The 14174-nt window shown below is 38.6% G+C and overlaps 1 protein-coding gene across 2 annotated transcripts; it reads left to right on the top strand.

The window, feature by feature from the left end:
• The first annotated feature begins 121 nt into the window (after window positions 1–121).
• On the top strand, window positions 122–11158 carry LOC127430442 (ankyrin repeat domain-containing protein 46-like). 2 transcript variants are annotated; one of them, XM_051680205.1, is made up of 4 exons: window positions 122–240; window positions 904–1228; window positions 9187–9345; window positions 10509–11158. In XM_051680205.1, the coding sequence occupies exons 2-4, from the start codon at window positions 918–920 to the stop codon at window positions 10723–10725; spliced, it is 687 nt and encodes a 228-aa protein (XP_051536165.1). In that variant the 5' UTR covers window positions 122–240; window positions 904–917; the 3' UTR covers window positions 10726–11158. The 2 variants fall into 2 exon arrangements, with proteins under 2 accessions (XP_051536165.1, XP_051536166.1); XM_051680206.1 differs by having other exon boundaries at window positions 124–240; window positions 891–1228.
• Window positions 11159–14174: the final 3016 nt, after the last annotated feature.

The following is a 14174-nucleotide window of genomic DNA, read 5'->3' as shown; positions in this document are numbered from 1 at the left end:
GGCGAATGCAGTTCTCTCTTGGTCGCCAACTTATTTCACAACGTCAAAAAAAACTACATTTACCAGTTCTAGCGAAGAGATGTCTGACGTCATCAAAACATTGCATGGTATGCTGGGGTTTGTAGTTTTTTCTTTCTCTATCTGTGTACGTCATTTGTTTTCACTTTTCTCGAAGCAGCCAAAAACAGAGGGTCGGAAAGCAGCAGATTTTATGAGATACATTTGATAAATCACTCTAAGGTATTGATCATCCATCTACTGTCTTGTAAAGGATGTAATTCGGTGCTTTATTGATCGCGGTCTTGTCTGTTTTCTCGTTGATTTATACTAGCCTGGCTAGCACGCTAGCTGTTATTTATTTACATTGTTATGCAATCTAAATCTCTATTGTAATTTAATAGCTGTACTACTCTTCTATTTATCTAAATTTTAGAAACGTTATCCGTGTTTGCTTTGTGAAACATTCACAAAGCAAGGCTTGCCAATTATCTTTAAAGTAGTAGTTTAACAATTTTATTTAAGATTTTAGCTTAATATTTAAATGTAAATGGGGTAAATAAATATTTTAGATGCTTTTACTGGGCACCATTTCTTTTACCATAATTTTAATCAATAAATTGAATAACAATTTTGCCATTTTCACTTGCAGTTCTCTTCAAAAGTCCTCCTGTGAGGAGACAAATAATTTTTTAGAAATAAAAATATTCCTTGTAGTATTTAAATTATATATGCAGTCATAAAAACATGCATAATGATAAAAACCTATTAGAAAATGTCTATGTATTTAAATGTATAAAATGGCTTTAAATACATTGTAGCTTGTCACACTGAATGATACCGCTGTCAGTAATGTGATATGTCATGTCAACTAGCAAATTCATGATTTTCAGTTTTAAACCTCAGATACCAAGTGCAAAATGTCGTATGTCTTCGTCAACGACTCGCTTCAGACCACCGTGCCACTGCTGCAGGCCTGTATTGATGGGGATCTGGCCCACGCCAAACTCCTGCTTGAGTCTGGTTTCGACCCAAACACCCGGGACTGCCGTGGACGAACTGGACTGCACCTGGCCGCTGCTCGGGGTAACGTGGAGATCTGCCGCCTACTGCACAAGTTCGGAGCTGATCTGCTTGCCACTGACTCACAGGGCAACACAGCACTGCACATGTGTGGCCATGTAGACACCATCCAGTTCCTGGTGTCCAACGGCCTCAAGATTGACATCTGGTCAGTGTCTTTTTTTCCCATTGGTGATGAAATCAGATGGTAATTACATGGTACTTTGATATATATACAATGGTACTGAATGATTGCCATATTTATGTACACTGCCTGGCTAAAAAATAAGTCGCATACTCTAATATTTAGTTGGACCGTCTTTAGCTTTGATTACGGTACGCATTCATCATTGCATTGTTTCGACAACCTTATGCAATGTCACAACATTTATTTCCATCCAGAGTTGCATTAATTTTTGGCCGAGATCTTGTATTGAAGACAGGAGAGTCGGACCACACTGTAAAGTCTTCTCCAGCACATCCCAAAGACTTTCAATGGGGTTAAGGTCAGGACTCTGTGGTGGCCAATTCATGTGTGAAAATGATTCCTCATGTTCCCTGTACCACTCATTCACAATTTGAGCCTGATTAATCTTGGTATTGTCGTCCTGGAATATGCCCATGCCGTTAGGGAAGAAAAAATCCATTGATGGGATAACCTGGTCATTCAGTACATTCAGGTATTCAGCTGACTTCATTTTATTGGTGCATCACGTTGCTGAGCCTAGACCTGACCAATTGAAGTAACCCCAGATCATAACACTGCCTCCTGAGGCTTGTTCAGTGGGTACTATGCATGATGGGTGAATCACTTCATATGCTTCCCTTCTTACCCTGACGTGCCCATTGCTTTGGAATAGGACTCGTTAGATCACATGATCTTTTCCATTGCTCCACAGTCCAAACTTTATGCACCCTAACAAATTGAAGTTGTTGTTTTTTTCGATTAGCCTCACTAACAAGTGGCTTTCTTGTGGTCACACAATGTTTAGTCCCAATCCTGTAAGTTCTCGTCGCATCATGCGTGTGGAAATGCTCTTACATTCACTATGAAACATAGATGAGTTCTACTGTCGATTTATTTACAATGTGATTTCAAGCGTTTTAGTGATCTCCAATCACGATCATTCAAGATTTTTTTCTGACCACATTTCTTCTGCAAAGCTGACGGTTCACCACTATCCTTCCAGGTTTTAATAATGCGTTAGACAGTACTTAACCCAATTCCAGTGATTTTCAGCAATCTCCTTATTTGTTTTCTTTGCTTGATGCAGGCCAATAATTTGCCCCTTCTGAAACACAGTAACATCTTTTCCATGACCACGGGATACGTCTTCCGAAATGGTTGTTTAAGAAATGAGAAGCTACACACTGCATCAGTAAGGGTTAAAAGAATTGTTGCCAGCTGAAACATATTAATCAACTGCAATAATGATCCAATCATAGGCTCTTAAGTATCTGCTTATTTAAATCCAAACAGCAACCTTTTTGTTTTGGCCAGGCAGTGTACCATGGTATTTACAGTACATGCTATTCCAAGGTCAAATGTTTAGACACGCCTACTCAGTCTTTATTATTACTATATTTCACATGTTAGAATAATAGTGAAATTATTAAATATATCAAATAACACATTTCTGGACGCCATGCGAGAAGCAGATGTGTGAGCGATTAGCTCTGCGCATTTTGTTAGTTTGTAATTATTTTCATGTTTAATTCGGTGAGATTCGATACACCCAGTTACATATTTGCTCTTTGAGGTAAACATGGCAAAGAAGTCAAAATCCTCAGACTCTGGAGACATTAAAAGACACTTACGTGTTCAAGCTGAGGCCTCTGACGGGACTGCGAGCCGGGGACTCGATTTGGATGGCACGTCGGGAGATGAAATCCAGCGTCAACTGTCCAACATCTCGGTGATATTGACGAAGGTTGTTGCTGACTTGGAGGATCTCGCTGTAATACGTCGATCGATTACAGCGATGGAAACAAAATTCTCTGAGCTGGTCACAAGAGTCACAGATGTTGAGAAACGAATCGATTATCTGGAAGCATCAGATAGGGAATTATCCGCTAATCTACCCGCATCCAAAACAGACTTGGAACACATTTTGGAAAAACTTGAATATTTCAAAAACATGAACCGAAGGAATAACATACGAATTGTTGGAATTCCTGAGCATGAAGAGGGCAGAGATATGGTGAAATTCCTGGACGAGCTCTTCCCGAGTCTGCTTGACATAACAGGCCATAAACTGGAAATCGAGCGAGCTCACAGAGTCCCAGCTCGCAGATCTGTGAGGGAGACAGGCCTCGATCAGTTCTGGCCAAATTTCTGAGATCATCCGATAAAGATCTTGTGTTGCACCAGGCGAGGAGCAAAGGAAAGCTTTCTTGGAAGAGTCACAATATTTTCTTGTTCCCGTACTTTGCGAGTTCGACCAGAGAGAAACGCGATCAGTTCAAGGAATGTAAGAAACTCTTACATCAACGGAAGATTGCTTTTGCACTGATGTTTCCGGCCAAACTGAGAATAGACACCAGGGACAGCAGCAAAGTATGTACATATCCCAAACAGGCACTCTCCTTTATAAATACATTGTAATTTGATGTTTCTTATATTAGTGGACTGACTCGCTGTTCAGTGACTTGATTGTCTGAGGAAGCTGGGCACCATTTTTGTTTTAATGTTTCTTTTTGCGTTGGCTCTGCCTAGCTGCTGGAGTTTGTTTTGTGGCATGACTTCTTCAAGAAACTTTTGCATTGACGGAAGATTTTACACTGAAATTCCCGGCCGGATTGAGAATGAACGCTATGGATAACCACAAAATATCTCCATGCTCACATAATGGACGTCTTTTATAAAGTTGACGGGCTGAGTAAGTCATGATGTACTTTTTTATGCGGCCTCCGAGTGAGTTTGGCCCTTGATCATCCGAGGAACTGGGATGTCTGTTTTGTTTCTTTTCGTGCTGGTTCCACCTAGCGGCTGGAGTTTGTTTTTGTGGAGTATTTTTAAGGGACATTAGAATGATTACGTCATCTGCTGCACTCATAACGGCCGGCTTACTGAACAATTGTTTGTCTGTCCGAGGAAACTTAACGGCTTTATATCAGCTGGAGTTTGTTTTGTGGAGGAACACACCTTCAAGACAGTTCTGTGAATTCATCTACATGTTTTTTGTGTTTATTCTGCCTGTTTGCTGGGGTCTGTTTTACAAAGTATTTTCTGGTATGTAATTTTGCCTCACAAAATTTGTGCAGAAGCACCGGACTTGAACAATCCGATGGCAAAGTTGTCGCGGGGGTTCTCGCATGCATACATGGACCATTTGTGTTTAGAGGGATTGTCTTGCGTGGGGTTAATGCGCACGTTTTTCTTTTTTTCTGTTTGTTTTGTTCGGGGGGAAGTTCAGGGTTTTATTGTTGCTCTAATGGGGAATGTGATCTTTATAATCTTGTTTTTGACACACAATTTATTTTTTCTATTATATCAATATGTCAATTGTTAATATGAGTGGATTGTCTCTCTCCACGTGGAATGTGAATGGGTTGGGGCACACCATAAAAAGAAGGAAGGTCATTTCTTTTCTTAAGTGTAAAAAATATGATATAGTGTTTCTTCAAGAAACACATCTTTCCCCGCAGGAAGCAAAAAAAATTTGGGAAGATATGGGGTGGATGTGTTTTCTTTAGTGCTGGCTCAAGTAAGAGCAAGGGAGTCACTACACTGATAAGTAAACATCTACAATTCAAATTTCTCAAACAGATTAAAGATAAAATAGGAAGTGTCATTATTGTTTTAGGAGAAATTCAGGGGCAAAGGTTGATTTTGGCTAATATTTACGCACCTAACACTGATGATCAAGGCTTTTTTATAGATCTTGAAGGGATGTTGCTAGCCGCTGGCACCTGTCATGATGTAATATTGGGAGGAGACTTCAATCTGTTGATGGACTCAGTCCTTGATCATAGTGAAGCAAAAGTGAGTAAGCCCCCTAGAGCAACATTGACGCTTCACAGGATGTGTAAAAATCTTGGTTTTGCAGATATTTGGAGACTTTTGAACCCATCTGGTAGGGACTATACATTTGTTTTCATCGGTCCATAAGATTTATTCTAGAATAGATTTTTTAAATTTTTTATATCTAAGTCCCTCATTTCATCTGTTGTTGAGTGCTCAATTGGAAACATCTTAGTCTCAGATCACGCCCTGGTGAGTTTAGAGGTGTTGCCACTTACGGAGAAAAAGAAATCATATAGTTGGCGTCTTAATGTATCCCTTTTGCAAAATCCTGATTTCCAACAAATGTTAAAGACTGAAATCAATTTTATATGGAGACCAACTGGTTCTCAGTGTCCTCTGTGGACGTGGCTTGGGAGGCATTTATGGCGGTTCTTAGGGGTCGGATCATACAGTATGCCTCATTCACCAAAAAATCCAAGGCACGAGAGCTCATGGAGTTGGAAGGGAGTATTAAAATTGCTGAGGCTGAGCTGAAGCACCAAATGTCGTCTGATGGCCTCAGAGAATTGACCTGTTTGAAATACAGATATAATACAATTTTGTCGCGGAAAGTGGAGTTTTGGTTAATCAGGGCAAGAGAGTCGGGTGACAAAGCGGGGAAGCTTTTGGCTAGATATATAGAGCAGAGAGAGTCTTTTTCTACCATTCTCTCAGTGAGATCTGCTGGTGGTGAAATATTTACCTTGGCCATTGATATTAATAATGCTTTTAAAGAATTCTATCTTGATCTTTATAGTTCCACGTTTTCGTCTACTGATGAAGATATTAGAAATTTTGTGGAACCATTAGATCTCCCTAAACTGACGACTGAGCAAAAAAATTCTCTTGATTCTGAGATGACCTTGGAGGAGCTTGGCGAGGTAAAATAAGGCCCTACCTACTGGCAAGGCTCCGGGGCCAGATGGTTTTGCCGCTGAATTTTTTTAGATCTTATGCTACAGAACTGGCTCCACTTTTGTTAGAAGTTTATACGGAATCATTAAAGAATGGAAAGCTTCCGCCAACCATGACACAAGCCCGGATCAGTCTGATTCTTAAAAAGGACAAAGATCCAAGCGAATGTAAAAGTTACCGTCCAATCTCCCTGATCCAGCTAGATGTAAAAATGTTGGCAAATTCTGGCTAACCGATTAAGTAAAGTTATGACATCTCTTATACATATAGATCAGGTGGGGTTTATTCAGGGCCGCAGCTCTTCTGATAACACCAGGAGTTTTATTAATATCACGTGGTCAGTGGTGAATGATCAGACCCCAGTTGCTGCCATCTCACTTGATGCCGAAAAGGCGTTTGATATGGTAGAATGGGATTAACTTTTTAAGATTTTGGAAATATATGGGTTCGGGAATACTTTTATTGGATGGATTAAGTTACTTTATAGACACCCGGTAGTGGCGTTACAAACAAATGGATTAATTTCAGATTATTTTACTCTGGATAGGGGCACTTGGCAGGGTTGCCCTCTTTCCCCATTATTGTTCTGTCTTGCCCTGGAACCTTTAGCAGCCGTGATAAGAAAGGAGGATGATTTTCCAAGGGTGACGCGGGAGGTGTGGCGCATAAGCTTCTGCTTTACGCAGATGATATTTTATTATTAATTTCCGACCCCACTAGATCTATGCCTTGCCTCCACAGAATTATCAATTCCTTTTCAAAATTATCGGGATACAGTGTTATTTGGTCTAAATCTGAAGCTTTAGCTCTGACTGCATACTGTCCAGTAACGGCTTTTCAACCGGGCGCCTTTCAATGGCCCAAACAGGGCATTAAGTATTTGGGTATTTTATTCCCAGAAAATATGTATGATTTAGTTAGAGTTCATTTTGATCCTTTAATAAAAAGGTTTTCGAGTGATGTGGGTAGGTGGGTTTCATTACATATATCTATGATTGGGAAGGTTAATGTTATTAAAATGAATTGTATTCCAAAATTCAACTACCTACTACAGTCTCTCCCTGTACACACTTGGTGACCTATATGAGAGTGGAGTATTGAGATCTTTTGAAAATTTGATTCAACATTTTGGGATTCTCAGATCTCAATTTTATAAGTATTTACAGCTGCGCCACCTGCTCTGCACTGTTTTTGGGAGTAGCACGTACCCCCCTAAAGCAGCAGATACTCTGGGAGTGGTGATTGCTGCTTTTGGAAAAGGTCATGAGGCATCAGTGTATTACTCCCTGCTAATTCAGAGTCTGGGGGACGGAGCTTTAAATTCTCTCAGAAGATTATGGGAGGAAGATTTAAATTTGGTTTTGGAGGATGGAGTGTGGGCTAGGATTCTAAAAAATGTCAAGTCTGCATCTAGAGATGCAAGGGTTCGCCTTATGCAATTCAAGATTTTACATAGATTTTATTGGACCCCCTCTAGATTGTATAGGCTTGGTCTTAAGGACACACCCATCTGCTGGCGATGCCATTCTGAAGATGGAGACACCACCCATGTTTTTTGGGGGTGTCGTAAGATCCAAGAATTTTTGCTGAAGGTGCAAAGTTTTGTGTGTGATGTGTTGGGCACTCAGGTCTCGTTCTGCCCCAGACTCTGTATTTTGGGAGATGGGGAGGTCATGGATTTGGAGGATAAATACATGAAGGACTGGATTTTGACCAGTGTGATGATTGGTAGGCAGGTTATTTTGAGGAGTTGGAAGTCGGATGGAGCACCCTCGTTCCCAGAGTGGTGCACGGAGATGGGGAGGGTGGCTGCCTTCGAGGAGGGGTCGAGCAGAAGGATGGGAGTTAGGGATTTTTACAATAAAAAATGGGGCAATTACTTAGCATTTTTGGGGGAATCTCGAGGAGGGACTTTATTTTTATTTATTTTTTATTTTTATTATATATGATTATTGTATTTTCTTTTGTGTGTGTGTGTGTGTGTGTGTTTTCTGTGTGTGTGTCTATATTCTATTGACCACAGAGGTGTTCGTGGGGGGGTCAGGGTGGGAGTTTGGTAGGGGGAGGGGATATAATGGGGGTTTAATGTGTAAAGTTATTGATTCAATATATATATATATATATAATGTTTTTTTTGTGTGTGTTAATTTATGAATCAATAAAAATGTTAATAAAAAAATTTTTTTTAAAAATCTATCAAATAACAATAGGGCTGTCAAATAAAAATTTGAATATTCATCAAATTTAAGAAAAATACGCACATTTGAATGCTAAAACTGCGCATTTGAATTTTGGATGTGTGCCAAGCACTGGCTATGACTTCAGACTGATTGCATTCTTGCACTATAAGAAAAAGAAGAAGAAGCCTTTATTCTGTCACACATTATACATTTTGCATATATACAGTGAAATTCTTTTTTTTTCCACGTCTATGTCTCCGTAGCAACGCGCTCAACAAGCCACGTAATAAGATGCGCGGGTTGACTATCTCAGATGCGGAGGCAACTGGGATTCGTCCTCCGCCAATCACTACTGAGGCGAATTACTACACGACCACGAGGACTTAAAAGCACATTGGGAATTGGGCATTCCAAATTGGGAGAAAAAGGGGAAAAAATAAAATTAAAAAAATGGTACATATATTACCAATTCTCCAAGGGAATGCAAACTTTTGAGCACAACTGTATATATACTGTGGCACCAGTGCAAGTGTAACACCATTTTGACACAGAACTGCCTATTGAAGCGTTTCCCCACTTTTTACTTTTTGAAATTTGAGAATATGAACCGAGTAAAAATGTATTTGTTTTATGCAAATGTTTTTTTTTTAACAGCCAGGAATGTTCTTTGCAATAATATAACATGGTGCTGTATGGTTATACGTATTCAATGCACCCTCTTGTGGACTAAGGAAATTATGTCAATTTAAAAAAAAAATTAATTTGAATTTAGAACATTTTTACGGTAAAAATTCAAATTTAGTTTCTCTTCCCAATTGACAGCCCTATAACACAAATGGCATATCATGGCATATTTCCATAGAACAATGGTAGCTGAAGCATTTATTCAAAGTGGCTTACAGTGCACATCTTAATGGGACAGTCTTCCCTGTTAAGTGTCTTGCACAATGATGATAAAAACATTTGACTGTTTTGTTGAAGTCCATGCTTCATGCAAGACTTTTTTTTTTTTTTAAATCTGAGCAGTAATCACAATGGAGCAACTCCGCTGGTGCTGGCCAAGAGACGTGGAGTGAATAAGGATGCACTCCATCTGCTGGAGGGTCTGGAGGAACAGGAAGTGAAGGGCTTCAACCGCAGCTCCCATTCTAGCCTGGAAAAGATGCACATGGCTGAGAATGAGAGGTGAGTTTTAAAATACCTTGTTTCAAATAACTCTAAAAATGCACCCGAAAATTAAACGTTCAAGCTGTTGGAACAAAGATAATAAATGATCTTAAATGTAGTATTGTAACATCTAGTCCTAAATGTAGTTAAAGGTACAAAATGTAAAAAACATTCAGGACCAAAAATGTTTAGAGCATTTATTACATCGAGAACCAACGGTTATTTCATTAAGTGTGTTTATTACATCTACGGTCATAAATGTAATAAAGGTCATAAATGTAATACATTTTGGTTCTAAATGCGATGGTCATAAATGTAATAAAGGTCATAAATGTAATAACTTTTGGTCCTAAATGTGATGGTCATAAATGTAATGAAATTTAGGACCAAAAATGTTAGAGCCTTTTTTTTTACATTTAGAACCAATGTAATAAAGGACATAAATTTAATAACTTTTGGTTCTAAATGTAATAAATGCCCTAAATGTAATAACATCAGGTATTAAATGTAGTAAAGTCTCTAAAAAAATTATAATTTTGGTTTTAAATGTAGTAAATGCACTAAATGTAATAACATTTGGTCCTAAATGTAATTAAGGCCCTAAATGTAATAACATCAGGTACTTAATGCTATAACAGGACCAAAAGTATTTGCATTTAGGACCAAACTGTATTACATTTAGAGCCTTTATTACATTTAGGACCATTTTATCTGGCGTAAAACCAGTGCCAAGTCAAATATGCGGATCACGGTTGGTCCGCTGTGGCGACCCGTAACGGGAGCAGCCGAAAGAAGATGATGATTACATTTAGGACCATTTATAACATTTGCCCCCTCAACAAAGATATGTAGATTTGTACTGAAGTGAAATGCCTGTCATTCATAAAATCTGACACATCCCCTGCCTTTTGTGTTTATTTATGAAATATTTTGACCAATCTGATTGTGGTTTCAGCTACCAATAAGAGTGTACAGTAGTACTCTCAGCTCTATTTAAATACTTTCAGTTTACATTGCACAGTAAGTAGTATGCTAGTATTCCATTATAAGCATATCCATTGTCTGTGATTCATTGTAAGAGGTTGATGGTAAAATCTTTGGAAAAAATTGTCTTTCAAGATACTTTGAATTTATCTGTGAAAGTGTCGTAACTCATTACGTGCTGTTTTTATCTGATGCAGTGCCATGGAGAGCCACTCTCTTCTCAATCCACACTTACATCACAGTGATGGTGTGCTGTCCAGCTTCCGGACGACTTGGCAGGAGTTTGTAGAAGATCTTGGTTTTTGGAGAGTTCTCCTGCTGCTCCTCGTCATAGCTCTGCTCTCACTGGGTATTGCGTATTATGTCAGTGGAGTCTTACCTTTTGCATCTAATCAGCTGGAACTCGTGCACTAAGGCTTTTTACAGACATACCCCATCATTATGAAAACACATTAAAAACAGAATGTTGATCTGGACTTTGTTAAATCTTCCATTAGCTGATGATTCTTCCAACAGTTGATTATGATTATGTAACTGATAACCACACCTCACTTAATTGTAAACATACATTCTTTGACTGAATTTCAGTAGCCTTTTTGTGTATATTAATGTAAATAGACCTTTCATGTGATGCAAAATTATACTTTCTGTTTTCATCTGGCTTGATTGTTTAAAAAAAAAAATCCATGTAATTAGTATTCTGCATATTCATGTTATTGTTTGTGTAACAGTCTGGCTTGCCAACTTCTCAAATGATTTATCTGTTTTTATTGCACAGTTCTGAGAACACTACTCTCATAGTTTAATTTATTGGATTGACACATTAAAGTGGCCGCAAAAACTGTAATGGCATTTTTTATTGAGTTTGTTTACCATTTGTAGGGCTTTACTGGTTGTTTAGATCAGTGTTACTATCAGAAATAATTAATAATTATTTCTGTAGTTATTAATCAATATTTAAATTAATTAATTGGATCTAACTCATTAAAACCTCATATGGGACTCCAGTAAATGTAGTGTGCTACGTTTAGGAGCAAGTTTGGTTATTAGAAATAATTAATAATTATCAAAGATAATTATTAATTATTAAAATCAATAGAACATTGATGAGAATCAATGTTAGCTTTTTTTAATCCTTTAAAATCAACACTTATCAAAGATAATCGTTAATTGTTAACATCGATGAAACATTAAAATTAACACTAGCTTATTGATCATTCAAATTCAGTCATCAAAGATAATTATAAATTATCAAAAATCAATAGAATATTAATAAGGATTAACATTGACGGGGCACCACCCTGGAATCAGGGACTAATAACCGAGATATTAAAACAGTCTCAATATTAGATTGTTTTCTTAGGAAAATCGACATCCGAAGAATATCGATTTTCGGGGAAAAAAACAATGAATGAAGGTTTGAATCCGAGCACTGACATCCCGTCAGCGTGACACAGGCGTATGCAAAACAAACCAAAACACTTCTCTTTGTAATATAAACAAAAGTTTATTTATGCAGTAATATCAATTAATAATTAATACAATGCAGTCAATAAACTTCCGACTTACAACTACAAACTAAACAGTGATATGATTAGATATGGAAATAAAATATTCATATAACACATAAGGTGTGTGTGTGACAGTGTGTGTGTGTGTGTGTGTCAGTGTGGTTAGTGAGAGAGAGAGAGAGAGAGAGAGAGAGAGAGAGAGAGAGATGATTAAGTGACAGCCCGAAAGCTGATTTCGCAATAGCTGGAGATAAAGCAGCCATGTTCATCACTCAGAGACGCGGTTTTACGAGCGGGGCTCGTAAAAGTCCCGTGTTATTTGACTCTTTAATGGATGAACTCGGTTGCTGTCTCACCCGCGATGGCGAAAATGCACAACAGTCCAATTTGGTTGGACCACAATACAGCAAAACAAATTCGTGATAATTAATACCCTGAGTATTAATAATGAGCGGACATGGCGATCCGTAAACTGTACAAGCAAAAACCTTGAAACACAAGAATAACACACTATAATATTCTATCTCTGCCCAGACGTAAACCTCTTACTTGAATCGCATGAGGACACAGGTAGAATGTGTTTTCCTCCGTCCTTTATCTTTGACCCGGTTCCTTGAGGCTCGGGTGATGACGGGGGGGCCGTTTCCTCGCGCTGTCGGCGGGCGGTTCGGCTGTTGATTCTCGGCGGGCTGGCGGAGAACTCAGAAATGTCGACTTGATTGAAGATGGAAGAGAAATCTTTAATCTCTTCACTTCTGTAGGCCAACGGATGAAGATGCGAATTGCTCGGTGGTCTCCTTCGGATCCGTTAGAGTGTTTGGTTGAACACAGAGTAATCTCAACTCGTCCAGCGAGATGGAGATTGTATGGCTACAGTTTCAAGTCGGACATTACTTCCTTAAGCCACGAGGTTACACCGGAGAGCAGCAAAAAGCTACGTCCGTATTCGGTGAACTAAGTCGCTGGAAGCAACTCTGGAAGCATTTCAGAATTATTTGAAGTCCTGATGATGTCATGTTTGAGGGACGTTCTGTTGTGTGCCTCATCCAATAGGAGTTGAGAGCTCGATCCTTTAGAGGGCAAGGCTTCATGGATCTGTAGTCTGTTTTGGACTCCCTTTGTTTGATTTTGGTGCGATTTTTATCAGTAAAATTTACGACTTAGAAGGAGGGGGCTTGAGGAATGTTTTTTTATGACTGTTAGGCCTGCCTTTGTCTTCTATCTGAATACATGAGGCCCAACACATTTGTTTATTTTGTTTTTAATTGCTAAACCTTAAACTTGACAAGACTTCAGTAATGCTATACATGGGGGACCTGGGTAGCTCAGCAAGTAAAAGATGCTGACTACCACCCTTGGAGTCGCGAGTTCGAATCCTGAGGGTGCGCTGAGTGACTCCAGTCAGGCTTCCTAAGCAACCAAATTGGCCTGGTTGCTAGGGAGGGTTGAGTCACATGGGGTAACCTCCTCGCGGTCGCTATAATGTGGTTCTCACTCTCGGTGGGGTGTGTGGCGAGTTGTGCGTTGATGCCGCAGAGAATAGCATGAAGCCTCCACACGCGCTATGTGTCCACGGTAATGTGCTGATCAAGCCACGTGATAAGATGTGAGGATTGATGGTCTCAGACCCGGAGGCAACTGAGATTCATCCTCCGCCAGCTGGATTAAGGTGAGTCACTACGCCACCATGGAGACTTAGAGCACATTGGGAATTGGGCATTCCAAATTGGGGAGAAAAGGGAAGAAAATCCAAAATAATATTAATAATGCTATACATGAAATTGTTCAATAGAAACCTAGAAATGAGTCATACAGGAATTAATTATAATTTAAAAAGATAAAGTAAATTAAATAAAAACAAAACAGAGACATTATATAAACAAAAAAAAATATTTACTATAATAAGATCTATAATTCAAAGATTAATTTGACTGAGGAAAGACATTGTCTACACTCATTTTTATTTCCATACGTTTACGTCTCTCGTTTATACTAGAATGCCATTGTTCTCCACTGAAAATGGAGACTTTCAAACACTCCCTATATTACCACATGCTTTGGAAAATGATGACAAAACAAAGTTTTCATATAACAGTGAGTTATTGTGGATGTGGCCATACTCATTTTATTGTTATTATTATTATTAACAACAGTGTTTGGTGTACATCGATTACCTTTGTACATAAAAAAAAAAAATAGTTTTAAGATTACACATTTCAATTTCATAACTAAATTCCGTCAAATCAAATAGAGTTACAACTTTTTCCATTAAAGGAATATTCCGGGTTCAATACAAGTTAAGCTCAGTCGACAGCATTTGTGGCATAATGTGGATTACCTCAAATTTTAATT

Source organism: Myxocyprinus asiaticus, chromosome 40, assembly GCF_019703515.2.
Source record: "Myxocyprinus asiaticus isolate MX2 ecotype Aquarium Trade chromosome 40, UBuf_Myxa_2, whole genome shotgun sequence".
Lineage (NCBI taxonomy): Eukaryota > Metazoa > Chordata > Actinopteri > Cypriniformes > Catostomidae > Myxocyprinus > Myxocyprinus asiaticus.
Note: the sequence above shows the minus strand (reverse complement) of the source record. Positions and strands in the feature narration are given on the sequence as shown.